Here is a 16,238-nt window from a genome sequence, read left to right as displayed (position 1 = left end):
AATATTTTTATTTTGATAATAAAACATTCTTCAAATTAAAATCCCTTAAAATTCAATCTTGTATACACACTATTATAAACTTCATTAGTTTTGTCTCATCTTCGATTTATCAACAAGAGTGTAACTCGGACTCTTGCCTAATCCTTGTTCATTATCACGTGTGATCCATTTTTACACTTTTCAGTGAAAGCCTTTTCTCATTCTTAATCTCAACACAAAGCCGACAACCTCAGACGCCCTTCTCAACTTACAATCATTAATTTGATGCCTACATTACAGTTTTCTTGTTTTACTTTTCAAATTTTTTTTTTTTTTTTTTTTTTTCTGTTCTCAAATTTTAATGCTGCCGAACCAGCACGTGGCTATAAGAAATTTGCCGGTAAACCAAAGCTGACCACTATTGTCAATACCTTCGTGGAACGGGTCACTTGATTTGAAATCTTTACCTGCTTGATATGGTGGTATCAAACTCGACTAAAATTGAGCCGACTGAAATAAAATTTCCCCCCAAAAATGAAAATACAAATCTATGGTAAAAAATATTGGCAATTTGCAAGCTTTTCTGCCAAAATTATCCACCTATGTTATAAAGAACTAACGCTATTTACATATTTCTTAACAAAATTTTCAAACAGAAGCGAGAAAAAAAATCCTACTTTCCAAGCTTCTACATCCAATTCCACGAATTATTCAATCCTCCCAAACAATTATAAAGCAGAACCAAAAAATAATGACTTCTCTTCTTTAACATGCTCATTAATTTTGTTCTTCATTGAATGCAGCCGTCAGCTGCCCAGCTTTTATACCAACCCTTCTGGCAAAATCGTCTCTGCAGAAGTAAGGCCTGACTGGCAGGGCCTCAAATCCAAACGATCGATTTGCCGCAACATTAAAAGCTTCACCAGGCTCTGATTTTCCAGTGAATGGAACTGCATTGGTTGTCCTCTTGTAAGAACCAAACCACTTAGATTGCACGTACCCGTTCCTCCGCCATGGTGGCACATGCATGTCCACACTCTTCATCGACTCTTTCACTGCCGCAGACATCAGCTTCACAACCTGCTTAAGCTGTTCTGGTTTACCGATGAAGATTGGAGGGAAAACTTCAAGCAGTGACATGTAACCATCTGTGGGACGAGCAATCTGAAACTGTGCAACTAGGTTTACTTCAACAATAAAGCGAGAACTTGGGCCAATGTTCACATCTACATATTCATAACTCCCAGCTGGGTACCGCCCAGTTTTCTCCCACCGAGATTTGCAGAGACCTGACAACAATAATTCATGCGTATATGAGATACAGTGCAATACATATGATCACTGCTAAAATGGATACAGTGTCAATCTTATGTTATCCAATCATCTAAACAGTCATCTGACACCAATTTTATGTAATAAAAATGTAAAATGTGTACATGTAATTTTATTGAATATATGAATGTATGTATGGGCGAGATACAGTGCGATATTTACAATACTTACCGGCGTCGACGCCTCTATTACGTAAGTGAGTCATCAAGCGACGTTTGAAGCTTTGCGAAGACCAATTCCCAGCAAGCTGACTTGCGAATTCTGTCTCTACGAGAATCCTTTGCTTCTCACAATCATTTTTATCTCCAAAAAAACCCTTCAACGTCTCGATCTTCTCAGAATCACACCAAAGATTTCCCATTTCCGTCTGGTCTCTTTCGTTTTCATCTTCATCTCCTCCCCCTACGCTGTCTCTTTCGAGAAAAGACTTGACAAGATCTGATAAATCAGTTGAACTCTCCGGCGAGTGCTCGCTCCCACTGCTTTCGCACAGTCTTCCACGTGCCACCTCATCGAACGCCGCCGCTACCCGCCCAAACCTAATTGGTAATATCTTCGCCATCTAGATTAAAAGGAAAGAACGAAAAAAAAATTAAATAACTCTCCTTTTTTGTGCTCTTTTGCGAAAGAGTGATTTTGAAGCTTTTATAGAGAAAAAGAATGTGTTTCTTCAAAAGGGCAGTGAGCCCATGTCGTTATGATGGTGAAATGGTGAGCTTTTGGTATAGATAAAGAGAGAAGACTCGAGGACAGCAGAGGTAGATGACGACACTTTGTGAAATTATGGGGAAATTTAAACTGGGTTGAAGTTGAACAGAGCTGAAGCAGGAGCGTGCGATCCTGTGTATCACGTGTGCATATTCGCTTTTTGGTGTGGCTTAATGAATCTGCCCGTTTTGATGGTCAGATTCGACTGACTGATAACAGTAAAATGATCAAAGATTACTTGCGGAAAAAGTTTAGTAATAACGTTAACAGTGACGTGGCACGCCGACTCTATCGTAGAATCAGAGAATATTCTTAACTTAATTGAATTATTATTGAAATTAATTGTCTTTAAACAAATTAAAAATTAAAATTTGATTAATAAAACTGAATGAATCATATCGAACTGCTGTTAAATGATGAACTGATTTGGTTGTTATATTGATGTTACTGATAGATTCTACTCAAATTCATTTAAAATTTTAGATATATTAGACTGATATCACTTTTCTAATTGCTCGATCAAATTAATGAAATTTAAAATTGGATTAATGTTCAATTGATTATATTTTCGCACACCTGATTAGACATGAAAACACCATTGTCCCCTTCTAATTTCAAAAAAAATAGCATTATCAAACTCAATCGACATTTTATCTATTAACTTTGCTAATTTAAATAATAAAATTAATAAAATTTGGGTGTATGCTAATGACAATAGAACAATATTACGTGTATATCTAATAAATATTAAATTAAGTATTAATAATAATTTATTATTATATAATTAACTCTTATTGTTATTATTGATATTTATTTTAATTTTTAAATACAAATAATTTTAATGATGAAAATATAAACAGCTTTGTTATATACAATAATTACATTTAGATTACTTAAGATATGGAGTGACTATGTAATTTACTTTAATATGTTGTCATATTTTATGCATTCTTTATTTGATATTGACATAATTGACCGACTGTGTCATGACAAATCAGATTTTGGCTTAAACACATTTAATTTTAATTCAATTCGAATCAAAATTATCTCATAATTTTTCAACATTAATCTAACTTAAATAATGTCTAAATTAACTTAAAATTATCCACTATCTTTATCCTTTTCTTAGTATTTTTAATATTTTAATTTATTTTTTAAATGACCTCAATCGACTAATAACCAAACTTACAAAATAACATTTTATTTTGTTTGTAAATGATTTTAAAATTATTTATATAACTTTTAATATATATATATATATATATATATATATATTAAATATTCGTAATAATCAAATTAGATTTTCACTATTAAAAATTAAATACAAATTAATAAAATTAAATATTTATCTTTTTTTTTTTTTTTTATCTACCTTTAAGAAATTTGATTGCAGTAATTTTCTAAATATTTAGATCATTCTTTTGTGTGACCCTAACCACTATTTATTTTAATTTTTAGTTGTGTTAATTGATCCAAATTAAATGTTTGTGTCAAAAATATCAACGCCGATATGATTTTTTTTTTTTTTTTGGGTTGAATAATACATAGCATTAAAAATTGTCAGTTTAAAAAAGACGCGTGGAGATTGGGAAAGGCCTAGGTCAAGAATAGTGGGTCATATCACAGATAAACTTATCCCAATTCCCAATCACTGGAGTTTTGACTTAGTCCCAAGTTTTTTACTTTGACTCGTTGACTCCACACGGCTAAGCGTTAACGCCTTAAGAATTATTTGAGTGTCCATGTGCCAATGGCATGACAGACAATGTCTTGTCCTACATGGCTTACTGTCTTGCCACGTCACCTTGGTGATTCGGACGTGGAAAATGGAAGCAGAGTTTTTTGAGGTGTACTGACTGTATTGTAGTGTACTGAGTGGAGGCATCGGTGTGACCAGATTCAATGAATGTGGGATTTGTCCAGATTCATTGAATCTTGTGAACTCTTCAAGATTAATTAAAATTAAATCTAATTATTATATTTTTCCAAATGACTTAATGATGAGTATTAATGGATATAAATAATATAATATATAATTATATAATTTTAAATTAGAGTTAATGTGTTAATGTGTATAAACAATTTGATATATAATTATAATATGTTATTATATATTGTTGTTCGATCGAATTTCTTTTTAGTAAAACTTATGGAAACGACATTTATATGTAACAACCAAATTTGTCGCCTACTCACAACTAAATTCAAAATGCAAGTAGAAATTTCTTTACCTATAAACGGTGGGGAGAATATGACTTAGCGATATAAATTGTATTGTTGAATATTTTTAACGAGCTAAATTCAAACTCTTACAATAACAATATAACATTCTAACACTATCTTCTGTAAATATGAGATAATGATTATAACACGATTATCTTTCATTTTTATGATATATAATGTGATTGAATCTTTCATTTAGATATGTATTAAGATTTCCGCGTATTACTTAATTATCAATTTTTCATGTCCTATAAAAAAGTGTTGTACAAAGATAGGGGGTTAAGAAACTGTTTCGAGAACTCATTTATTATTTACCGATAATGTATTGAATTTTAGTTATAATACTAAATGACATAACAATGAATATAAACTATCGAATAATGAGTCAAATCACTTTTATAATGTTTTTGTATTTTGTATTGATTACATGAAATTACACCCATGATTCTATACACCATCGCTTTCCTACATAAAATCGCACCTTTAATCTTATTTATTTTTTTATGCAAATTTTAGCATCATCACATATAATTATTATGCTTATATCATGGCATAATAAATTTTGTGTATCTGTCCACTATTTGGTCTACATCCATTCAATTTTATAACACAGAGAAGGATAAGTTCCTTAGTAGTAGCAAACTTCGTTTCAATGTCCCTACTAATTCCCAAAGGCCAAAGCCTAAAAGAAAAGTAACTCATTCATTTCATTAATTAGAATTTTTTTTTTCACATGTTTGAAACATTGACTAGTTGAGTATGCTAACTTTGACCAACACTTGGATGCATTATGTCCACGTCACATAAAAAAGAACAGTGTGTTGGGAGGTCGGGTATATCCCAGCAAAGTTATACTTTTTCCGAACTGAGTTTTAATTGATAGATCTAAAGCCGGCATGGTTAACTCAAGCTTAATGAAGTCCAGGTAAGGGTTAAACAAAAAAATTTGAATAAGGGTTCATTTAAGATTAGTTCTAATTCAAAACAATCAATTCGAAATTAAGCTCGGTTGACTTAATTTGCAATAAATTCACTAGAGAAACCAACAAAAAAAAATGAAGGGTCGATGAAGTTTGAGGATGCTGAACAAGAAGAATTATTAGATAAAAAAAGTCATTAAAAAAAATAAAAAATCACTGAAGAAGGTGAAACAACTCAATTAAATTGAGTTAGCTCACTCAGTCTCACTTGATCGGTACCCCTACTCCAACTCAGATAATTCAATACAAGTCATGGTTTGGGTCTGAACCGCCTCAGATCAAGTCCAATATTAGTTCCTACCAAAATGCGAAAAAGAAATGAAATGGGCCTTAAAATGCTTTGCAATGCACTCTTGTCAAACACAATCTCAAATTCTGCCCTAAAATTTCATATTAACGCTTTTTAAATGGGCCTGCCTGAACCCAATTTAAAGATCCTGCCACCACCTTAACAGAGGCATGCTTCTAATTTTTAGTTTTCCATTTACGTAACATTCGTGAAATGCAATGCAGAGGCCAGAGACCTTGATCTTATAAAGTTAAAATAACTAGTAAAAGGCCAAAATTAACCCCCCTCCCATACGCATACATACAATTACCACAAAAAGGTCAGTCAGGTCAACAGAACAAAACTAATTTGCCTCGTTTCCACGAACGGGGTTGATTCTGGATTGTTCAGTTGTTTGATTTCAGATCATTATACCCAATACCAAAACTAACCAGAATGATATCTCTTAAATCTTACGAGGTTGGTTTGTTTCTTTCTTCTTGATTTAATTTGGTGGGTTTGTTTTTTTGGGTTCTTTTTTTTTAATTTGATTTGGTTTTTATTGTTTTGCTTATGGTTAGCTGATGATGTTTGTGTATAAATAGCTTAATGAATTGTGGGTTTTGTAATCATGTGCAATGGGTTAGTTTAGATTCGGTTTTTTTGTTATTGTTTTACGGATTTGAACTATATATGGGATGCTTTTTGTATCTCTGTTTATTGTTTAGAGTGTTTCTTTGAGACTTTTGGATTTTAAATCTAGGTGGTTATTATTGTTTTGTGCTGCTGAGAATGCTTCAAGCTTTGATTTGAAGTGTTTTGAGGTTTTTGTTAATTGTTGCTATATGATAGTTTTGGCATTGGTGCTAGAAATATTTTTGTTCATCTTTGATCTTGGTTAGTGTTGGCTTTTTATGATGTTTTAATGGAAAATTTATAATGCTTTCTCTACTATATTTGTTGAGTTTTAATTAGAATAATTTTTGTCATGATTTTATGATTGCTTATTTGATGTATATTTGTTTGAGCTTTTGAAGTTTCTTGCGAATTCTTGGTCTTTTCATGAGATGTTGAAGTGAAGTAAGCAAAACTTCATTCTTAGTGTTTACTGATTAGTGTTTTTCTGAACCATGTTAAGATCTTGTTTATGTTGACTTGTTGAGAACTTTTGTGATAGAAAGTGTTTGCCGTAATCTTTTGCTCTAAGGATGCTGAGAAGTATTATTTTACTAGAATTAAAGATTTTTCCCACTGACATTTTTGCTTGCATATGCAGGCATATGGTTTGCATGTTTTATGATCTTTACGACATCCTAGTGTGAGAGTTCAGCTGAATATAATCATATCTGTGCATACATATCGGAATGGCTGATGGGGTGTCAAGTTTCTGGGGTCCTGTCACATCTACTATTGAGTGCTGTGAGAAGAATTATGCCTACTCCTCTTATATTGCAGAGTTTTATAACACCATTTCAAATATCCCGACTGTTCTTTTGGCTCTCATTGGTCTTATAAATGCCTTGAGACAACGGTTTGAGAAGAGATTCAGTGTTCTTCATATATCTAACATGATACTTGCTATTGGAAGCATGTTATACCATGCCACACTGCAACGTGTGTAAGTGTCACTAAGTTTTCCCTTCTGTATTTAATAGTATTGTCATCTTGTGTGAGAAATTCAAAATTTATGACATGTCAATCGAGGCAGATGAACTAGTTTGTGATTAAATAAAGAGCAATGTTATGCGTACACATTTTTTATATATAATTTGAGTATACAGATAATGTGTTATTATGCGATTGGGTGTTACTTTATCTTTTAATTTAAAATAATCTAATCATATAATGATACATTATTTGTATACCATTGTATACAAAAAATGTGTACGCATAGTTTTATTGTTAAATAAATGTGAATGTGAGAAATTTTCAAACTTGAGAAGTTATAGTGCCTATTGCTGTAGAACCCAAGCATGCAGCACCATATCTTTGTAGATAGATTGAAAGTTCCTATGGTACACCGACATGTGTTACGCATGCATAAAACCTTATCAATCCTTGATGGCTTTTATTAATGTCAGGTTTTGTGTATAAATGGTTGAAGTATACTTTATCAGAGCTTATAATTTTTTTGTCCGGATGATTGTCTTTTATTGTTGAGATGTACATCTGAAGGCAGTTTTTGGACTTATGTTTCCAGGCAACAACAGAGTGATGAGACACCTATGGTCTGGGAGATGCTTTTATACATGTATATCCTGTATTCACCAGATTGGCACTATCGCAGTACGATGCCCACCTTCCTCTTCCTCTATGGTGCTCTTTTTGCAGTTGTCCATTCAGTGTTTCGGTTTGGCATTGGCTTCAAGGTGCATTATGTGATCCTCTGTCTTCTCTGCATCCCTCGGATGTACAAGTACTATATTTATACACCAGATACAGCTGCTAAGCGGCTTGCAAAGCTATACGTGGTAAGCATTTTCCTTGGTAGCTTGTGTTGGCTCTTTGATCGTGTCTTTTGCAGAGAGGTATCTCATTGGCCTATCAACCCACAAGGTCATGCCTTGTGGCACGTCTTCATGGGGTTTAATTCTTATTTTGCAAACACATTCTTGATGTTTTGCCGGGCACAGCAACGAGGATGGGCTCCAAAGATTGTCCACTTCATGGGGATTTTGCCCTATGTCAAGATTGAGAAACCAAAATCCCAGTAACAGAAACTGAAGAGTAAAACAATGAAACTATAGTTTCCGTTGACATTAAAGGTGCAGGAGAGTTTTGGCTGGCAATTAACAAACAGAGACTCTGAAATTTTGCTGATGAAGATGGATCTAAAAGATGATTAAATATTGAAATTTTATGTAGAATATCATTAAAGTTTTCACTGTGAAAGTAAACTTGTACTATATTTTTGTTTGCTGGAGTCATCAAATAGATTTTATATTTCTTGATAGTTAGGCTTATTTTGGCTTTAGAAAGTAACAATGCAGCAATTAATTTGTTCAATTATGGAATTCGATGGGAATCATGAATTTTGATTTCGCAAGTTGCGTTTTTGATTGGATGATTTCGATATCTGTTTACAGGCATGTTTATTAATACAATGTAATAAATATATTATATAATATAATATAATATGCGTTAATTTATTAGAATTAATACAATTTTTTTTATTTTAGATGACGAAGTGACACGGATGTATCTGAAAATTTTCTGAATTTTAAAGAAATTTCAATTGTGGAAAACTAGCTACTCGAACATTTTCATCCGAGTGTACAAGAGGGAAATCTATCAGCAAAATTCTTAATTGCAACAATTTCAAAGTTACAATTGTCGGAAGAATTCTGACTCCACTGATAAAAATTTCTGCCGGAACTTTGATTTTGCTTGAATTGAAACTTGCAATCACCAACAATTCTTCTCAATGGAGTAATCTAGATTCAACTGATTTTTTTGGAAGATTCAAATAAGCAAAGCTCGAACTTAAACTCACTGTTTTAAATATATATCAAACTTAACTCAAACCCATCTCTAATAATTTAATAACAATGTTTAACAAAATTCAATAAAAATTAATCTTGTTCATTAAATTGCCTAAGACTAGGGTTTAAGTTCTTTTAAATTAATGCACAATATCATGAAAGGCTTTCAATAGGAACAATGTCATCAAAGAAGTGAATAACATCACCGACAATATAAATAATGTCACCAAAATGACAAACAAGTCAAACTGAAACTCTAACTCCAGATCAATTCAGTAATACAGGGTCAATTGGGATCCGATCCACCTTGTTAGGGACAAGCAAAGCTAAAAACATTTGAAGATATAGGCCAGCACAATAACAAATGAAAATCAGGCGCCTAAGATATGCATTACAGAAAGTCGAAGGCAAAATATAATGTTGTTAATTGGAGAAATAATAAGAGTAAAGCAATTAACAAAAGCATAGACCTACCATAAAATTTAGTTCAGGGGACTTCAGAGAGAACTGAGGGAAATAAAAGATTAGCCAGAAGCAATACAACACTGTGTTTGGTTTCAGCCGTATGTATATTAATTGGCTAACATACACTGTACAGAGTATGCAAACTATAAATGCTTCCACCTAAATATTTTGAATGAAAAAACTGGAAAACAACAACATATACAGAGTTTTCCTCTTTCATTGAACTCACGGTCCTTATAGCCGCTTGTGCAAGACTTGACCTAGCTTCGTGTACAGATCTTGCTGTTCCTCGAAAGTGAGACTGGTCAATATCTGCTAAGGAAAACCATCGATATGTTATTTGTTTATGAACTAAACTGAAATACATTATACAAGCATGGTGCGAAAATTACCTCCTCCAAGATCATTTCAACTGAGAGGGTTTGAGCCACGACAAAGGACTGATGGTAGATGTATGCGAATACAGCCATCACCATCTACATTCAAATACTGTGTTAAAAAGAGCTGGACACACATGAAGCCTACATGTTTCACATGTTCAGAACAGACGCATGAAGTATGTGGGTAGCTGGTTACACTAGATAATGTTTCTTTCTCATTGGCAACGGAAGCACTCATTTAACAGACGGCAAAGAACAATTAATTCCGGTGATATCCACAGAACATGTACGTGTTTGTATTGGAGTTTCTGGGCACGCTCATTCAGCACATAGACTCCATGTTTAATACCACTAAACTAAAACAAGGAAGCAACCATAACAATCATGCTCTCAAGATTAGAAGAAGTCAAAACTAACAGCTAAATTTCTACGTGTCAGTTTCATTCACGTCCCCTAGTTGACCAATCTAGCAGGATGAAACCTCTCAAAACTACCAAATGAACTACCCTCTTAAGAAACTCAAATCTATCACAGCTCACCTGGCAGTCCATTCTATCTGTGATTCCACCATGTCCAGGAATGCTATCACCAAAATCCTGAGAAAAAGAAAACATAGCATAACTTGTATCATTTTTGTAAAGCATGATATCCATATGTCAATCACTGGAGAAAAGAAAATCATTAAGACTGAACCTTGATTTTAAAAGCTCGTTTAAAACCACTTGCAAAGAAGCCCCCAAAAGGCGCTATTATTGATGCAAATAAACCAAGGCATAGAGCATGCCACTGAACTGGCAGAACAGAGATTTCTTTCCATGGAAACTGCATAGAAGAATGACAAGAATGAAACATTAGTACTTATATTATTGATCATGTAGTCAAGAATCAAAATCTAACACCTACAACTTCGATGAGGCATCAAATTTATAACACTTAATAGTACTACAATATAGGATTGTGAATTAATTACTTCAGGGTTTCATAATGAGAAAGATCATCTTACAATTCAAATAAAACCATCACGCTGGTATAACATTATTAAACAGATTAAAATAAGATAGATGGGAAACTCTATAGCTTTCACACGTATGTAATATATGTTGGTTAACTTCCTACTAAAGCTGACTATAGGACACTTCAGTCTACATTATATATTATGAGGAATATTATTCTTCAAATCACTAAGAATATCTATTGCATTACATTTATGTTATATATGTTGTTTAACTTCCTACTAAAGCTGACTACAGGACACTTCAGTCTACATTAAATATTAAGAGAAATATTATTCTTCAAATCACTAAGAATATCTAACATCTATTGAATTACTAGTCAGAATGCATTATATCAATACATAATGTAGATTTGCAGTAGAAACTAGGGGTAAAATGAGCCATTGGCTTACTGGCAAACCAATCATCAATGTCTATAACATAAAATTTAGGAAAATAAATTTAGTAGAAAATGGCAGGTGAAAACACCTCTGATATTGTAATAGAACAATTAAACTAAGAATAATTCTTAGTTAGCATCATTATGTTGACAGAGCAATATGTAACTCAAAAGTGACAGACATTTTGAAATCAGGATGAAAAGGATATTACTAAATACTTCACAGGAAAAATTTGTTTATACTAACACACAATCAATTTACCAAGACTTGTGCATGATCACAGAGGAAATACAGTCAATATCTTATATGAAGCACAAACATCTACTTAACATGAAGCAGGAACATTGATGTAATACCCCTAAACAGGAAAAGGGAAAAAACAAAATAAACTTGTCCCATTAAACAGAACTCTGGTGCACAAAAATTAAGATCTAAGAAGCCTACTCACCCATTGGGGAACCCATCCAGACAAATTAAAAATCTCCGGCTTAAACAATGGGCCTGGATCACAGTGCAGCCAACCAGTTGACAAATCCTGCATTGCCAAATCGTTAGCAATTGATAGATATAAATTCCTTTGATATGAATGAGCATTCATTGTCAAACAACAATAATATAAATCTAATCAAGTGTATTGCCTTTCGTGGACATGTTAGCCACTGGAAACGACCAAGGATATTTGCAAGCTGCAAAAAGAAGCACATAATGCATTATAGATATTGTTGAAACCAAATACATCAATTATGTACAAATTACCAAATCTTATCCCTAAGCTTGAAATCCAAATGTTTCCACGCCCAAAACACAAATAGATAGGCAACATGGCGGGAAAAAGAAGCAATTTTTAGAATAGATTAGTACTTTTATATATATTGTAAGTAAAAGAAAGATCATCACAATATATAGGCCTGAGGTGTCAGTTGCAACAATTTAAGTTAGTTGGCATTATGAAGTGGTTTTTACAACCAAGAATATGCTAATTTGGAACATGCAAGTAATGACTTGACTTTATAGTGACATTAACGTGGAAATGGAGAAGGCTTTGGATGCAAATAGAGGCATAGAAGATGATTAACAGGCTGACATGCTGCTGCAACCACAACTGATACAGCCAAATAACGCTAGGATATCTCAAAGCAAAAGGCTTACAGAATTACCAATTTCAAATATAGATTAGGAACTGAAATATGATTATTGCCATCACAGATGATGAAAAAACCAAGCTCACCACAAATGCAGATGTGATAGTGGCAACAGATGCTCCAATGAACCCCTCCCATGTTTTCTTAGGAGACAACTTGATCAATGGGGTTCTTCCAAAGAAGAAACCAAATATATATGCTGCAATATCATTGATAACAATAAGTGTCGCTGGAAGAAGAAACCTGCATCAACAGTTGTCCATTTGTCAAGGAGAAGAAACAACATAAATTTTAATGAAACTATTCGAAAATCTAATGAAACTTGATGCAATCAACAAATAAATAGGCTATCAGCAAGTAAAAATATACTTATATAGTGGTAGTGTTCATCATATATCAAATGTTAGATTAAAAAATCCCATATTATTCAACTTTGAGTAATCCAGAAAAACAGCAACATTCCAGTCAAAATGAATCAGAACGTAGGAATATGAGTTAGGCTGATACAGTTCCCTCAAGAAATGTGGTTACCAGAATATTCCTTCAAAAATGTTGGCCACTGTGAAGGAAGATTGTGTAAAGACCACAATTAGAATCATATGAGTCCATGCATACTGGCCAAATTGATACTTGTACAGCTTCTTCTTTAATGAGAGAATGAACCACACAAAGCCTAAGTAAAATTACAAACAGAATTTTAATCAGCAGCCATCCATTATAAATAAATGTCTGATAATTCATATACAATAGAATAGTAGCTTGTGGATACAAAAACCATCCGTGATATATATATAACAGCAAATTATCAATCAATGAGGGAAACAAATAGTAATATAACACCTGTAGTACTTGAAGCACTATACAAAAGGATAGGAAAAACAGCAACCAACCTGTGATGTACAAGAAGTAACAGACAGCCATATGATACTTGATAAGGGTGCTCACAAATTGATACAAAAACTTGTCTGAAGTCACAGTATTGACAAGCCGTTGACTGAGAATGCGGCCATATACGAATAGCATCACAGAGAAGAAAAAGTACCTGAGCACAGAAATTCAACATGAGTCCAATTATGTTGCATCTATATCATTAAGTAGTTAGACAATAACGAGTTCTTATCCACAGGACATTTAAATTATATGGAAATTATGCCATTTTTACCAATTTAATAGCCTGAATCCTGGAAGATCCCGCTCCTCATTAGCTTTCCTCAATAAATTGAACAGCTCTCGTGCCATAAAGATCTGGATTACAACCACCATGGCTGCAATATAGAGATGACCCACGTAGACAATCAACGCGAATCCCCCAATCATCCAAACGGTTGAGTATGCACGGACCAACATAGATTTGTATTTGTTACGGTCATCAACTAGTAAATTATTTCCATTTGCTCTGCCAGCATCTGGTGTAACCTGAAAATCCAAATAAAGTTTGTTTTCGGTTAAATAAAATAACCCCATTACTCTTCAGGATCTTAACATACTACGTAAATCAAATTCAGTTTTCCAAAGGGCTAAAAAAGAACTGATATTGAAACTACCACTGTTTGTTAAGGAAACAGCTTCAAGAGGACAGAATATAAAACAAATGGGGCAAAACTAAATTGCAAGAACAAGTCACAAGCCTGAAGCTTGAATTACCATAAATAACAGCACTAGACAAGGTTCACAAAGTTCATGACGTTTCAAAAATCGAGTATGCATTGACAGATAATTCAATTTTTCAAGGACTTTTAGATGCTATATTAGAAAGGATTAGAGAACAATTAAAACAAATTCAACAACATACCTCAGCAGTAGGGCGCCTGCGATGCCGAAGTCTGGGCGTGGTGGGGGGATTAGAATTATTCTCGGGTTGCATGTCTCTTCACTTAACTTCAATCAAAAAGCAAAGAAGAACACAAACATGTGATCTAGAAAATTACTGCCCGGGACATATATCACACAATGAATATGGGACTTAGGGTTAGGGACACAATTAAAACTGCTAGTGACATCATAAATGGAAAGAAAAGGAGGAATAGGGAGGATGATGAAAGAAACACGGCTCAACTAAAAAGAATGACCAATGGCAGTCAATTATATGTTTAAGTGAAAAATGGCAAGCATAGTCAAAGCCAAGGAACATATTGTCTCATAAAACATGGTCATGATACAAACAGGCACAAAAGCAATGGTTACCTTTAACCTGAAAATTTTCAAAAATATAATAGTAAACAAGACTAGTAGATAATCAAAAGGAGAACTTTAAACAAAACATAAATCTAGTTAAATAGACAAAAACAAGATCAGAGTAAACATCAAACACACCCAATGAAGGAGACAATCACCATTTCTCTGTCCAAGCCCAATTGCAAAAGTTAGCAAAGACATCTACCATGAAGGAGAAAACTTCCCTACCTATTAAGCTTGCCTCATTCTTTCATATAAAAAAACTTGTTACATTAAAATTTACCAAAGAAAGGCACACCAAACTCACAAATTCATATGCATGCACTCTTCATGAATCGAACACAAAAACCACCAAAAGTTCAGCCATGGCAGCAGGAGATTGGAGTTGACACTAAATTAAAAGCCTACACAAGTTCAAATTTAGCATGCTACTCCTCATTTCCAAAACATATAGCCTATAACTGTTAACTACCTTATAACTCCCACAAAAAATTCCCATGTAACCTAACTTCCATATGTCACTCCCACTTAAACGAGATTTAAAAGCTCTAATTACACTTAAACCACAAATAATTTTTCACACATTACATCAAGCTCTAGTTTAAGAGCTGTAACATTACTTCACACTTCACACACATCAAAATGACAAAGCAAAATCAGAAACACTGCTCCAAAAACACACACACACACATATATATAATTACAGTCGACAATTACTGTTACAAAAACAAATCTCAAAAATTCAAACCTAAAATGAATTCAAAAGTTGCTTTACTCAAATCTCAATCGAAGCTCAGTTTATTCAAAGATCGATATCAAAACAACAACGTGAATAAATACACAGACAACAAAAAATAAACAAATAAATAAATAAAATAAAATAAATATAAATAAGAAGTTAGTTAGAGAGAGAAAGAGACCGCTGTTGCAGTTTCGGCCAGACTGAAAAGTGATAGGCTGAGAAATCGGAAGCCGAAACAAAGAAAGCGCCGAAGCGATGGAGAATAATAAAAGGTGAGCCAAGCCAAGCAAAGTTCGTTTCGTCACTAATTTTATTCCTTTACCGCTAGAGAGGGACAGCATCTCTACTTTTTGTCTGGCTAATATCTCGGGATCCCCCAACTTTTACTGTCTAAAATTTCCCTCATATTATGAGAATCATCAGTTACCCCCAATAATAAAGCAAATCGTTTGTGTTTAGTTCTTAAAATATTTACAAGCCATTCCAATCCTCTATTATTGTAGGATAATATAAATAGATGACAATTTATAATCTCTTATTGTCACTATGATGAATTGACATCAAAAAATTACTAATAGAATAAGATACATAGATTTTTGAATAATAGACTAAACCACTTTAAATAATATGTTTGTAATTATTATTCTTTTGTGTGAGAAATGGTTAAACCTAATTATAGGGGGCACAGGGTAATTTTCAAACTATATGAGGTGTTTGGAAAATACAGTAATAATCAGAGAATAATGTGTGCTTTTTGGACCTCACACGTGGAGCAAAAAACTTTTAACCAATTAACTAACTATGAGCATATATACTCTTGCTTTTAACTATTTAAATATTAATAATGTATGTATAATATTGTTTTTATAAATTTAAATATTAATAATATTATATTATTATATAATTAAATTATTTTATATTAATAATAAAATAATAATATAAATTTAGAGCTTCACACAATTATTGTTG

General features: G+C 33.0%; 3 protein-coding genes across 6 annotated transcripts; 1 reads left to right on the top strand and 2 right to left on the bottom strand.

Moving 5' to 3' along the window:
• Window positions 1-459: 459 nt before the first annotated feature.
• Window positions 460-2,059, bottom strand: LOC123218571. Its single transcript, XM_044640062.1, has 2 exons — window positions 1,483-2,059; window positions 460-1,268 (listed from the first exon to the last, which is right to left on the bottom strand). Exons 1-2 carry the CDS (start codon window positions 1,871-1,873, stop codon window positions 757-759), a joined length of 903 nt encoding a protein of 300 aa, XP_044495997.1. The 5' UTR covers window positions 1,874-2,059; the 3' UTR covers window positions 460-756.
• A 3,652-nt stretch (window positions 2,060-5,711) lies between these two features.
• Window positions 5,712-8,536, top strand: LOC123218663 (alkaline ceramidase). The gene is made up of 3 exons (XM_044640190.1): window positions 5,712-5,970; window positions 6,767-7,108; window positions 7,691-8,536. The coding sequence occupies exons 2-3, from the start codon at window positions 6,855-6,857 to the stop codon at window positions 8,202-8,204; spliced, it is 768 nt and encodes a 255-aa protein (XP_044496125.1). The 5' UTR covers window positions 5,712-5,970; window positions 6,767-6,854; the 3' UTR covers window positions 8,205-8,536.
• Window positions 8,537-9,425: 889 nt separating this feature from the next.
• Window positions 9,426-15,602, bottom strand: LOC123218662 (phosphatidate cytidylyltransferase 2). Of its 4 annotated transcripts, none has more exons than XM_044640185.1 (12): window positions 15,448-15,602; window positions 14,145-14,230; window positions 13,515-13,768; window positions 13,243-13,394; window positions 12,884-13,025; window positions 12,439-12,595; window positions 11,849-11,896; window positions 11,659-11,745; window positions 10,511-10,639; window positions 10,357-10,413; window positions 9,830-9,913; window positions 9,426-9,749 (listed from the first exon to the last, which is right to left on the bottom strand). In XM_044640185.1, exons 2-12 carry the CDS (start codon window positions 14,214-14,216, stop codon window positions 9,672-9,674), a joined length of 1,260 nt encoding a protein of 419 aa, XP_044496120.1. In that variant the 5' UTR covers window positions 14,217-14,230; window positions 15,448-15,602; the 3' UTR covers window positions 9,426-9,671. The 4 variants fall into 4 exon arrangements, with proteins under 4 accessions (XP_044496120.1, XP_044496124.1, XP_044496121.1 ...); XM_044640189.1 differs by having other exon boundaries at window positions 14,145-14,225; window positions 15,448-15,597; XM_044640186.1 differs by having other exon boundaries at window positions 14,145-14,543; window positions 15,448-15,587.
• Between the last annotated feature and the right edge of the window lie 636 nt (window positions 15,603-16,238).

This window comes from Mangifera indica, chromosome 6, assembly GCF_011075055.1.
Source record: "Mangifera indica cultivar Alphonso chromosome 6, CATAS_Mindica_2.1, whole genome shotgun sequence".
Taxonomy (NCBI): domain Eukaryota; kingdom Viridiplantae; phylum Streptophyta; class Magnoliopsida; order Sapindales; family Anacardiaceae; genus Mangifera; species Mangifera indica.
The sequence above is the reverse complement of the archived record's forward strand: the minus strand, read 5'-3'. Positions and strand labels throughout refer to the sequence as shown.

Bases quoted from the DNA above. Each gene is read 5' to 3' on its own strand.
- LOC123218663 (XM_044640190.1), top strand. From the start codon at position 6,855: ATGGCTGATGGGGTGTCAAGTTTCTGGGGTCCTGTCACATCTACTATT. The intron at 7,109-7,690 runs GTAAGTGTCACT...TTATGTTTCCAG, and splicing joins CATGCCACACTGCAACGTGT to GCAACAACAGAGTGATGAGA.
- LOC123218571 (XM_044640062.1), bottom strand. From the start codon at position 1,873: ATGGCGAAGATATTACCAATTAGGTTTGGGCGGGTAGCGGCGGCGTTC. The intron at 1,269-1,482 runs GTAAGTATTGTA...TATTGTTGTCAG, and splicing joins TAATAGAGGCGTCGACGCCG to GTCTCTGCAAATCTCGGTGG.
- LOC123218662 (XM_044640185.1), bottom strand. From the start codon at position 14,216: ATGCAACCCGAGAATAATTCTAATCCCCCCACCACGCCCAGACTTCGG. The intron at 13,769-14,144 runs GTATGTTGTTGA...TTGGATTTTCAG, and splicing joins GCAGGCGCCCTACTGCTGAG to GTTACACCAGATGCTGGCAG. The intron at 12,596-12,883 runs GTAACCACATTT...CTGTTGATGCAG, and splicing joins ATTTTTGAAGGAATATTCTG to GTTTCTTCTTCCAGCGACAC.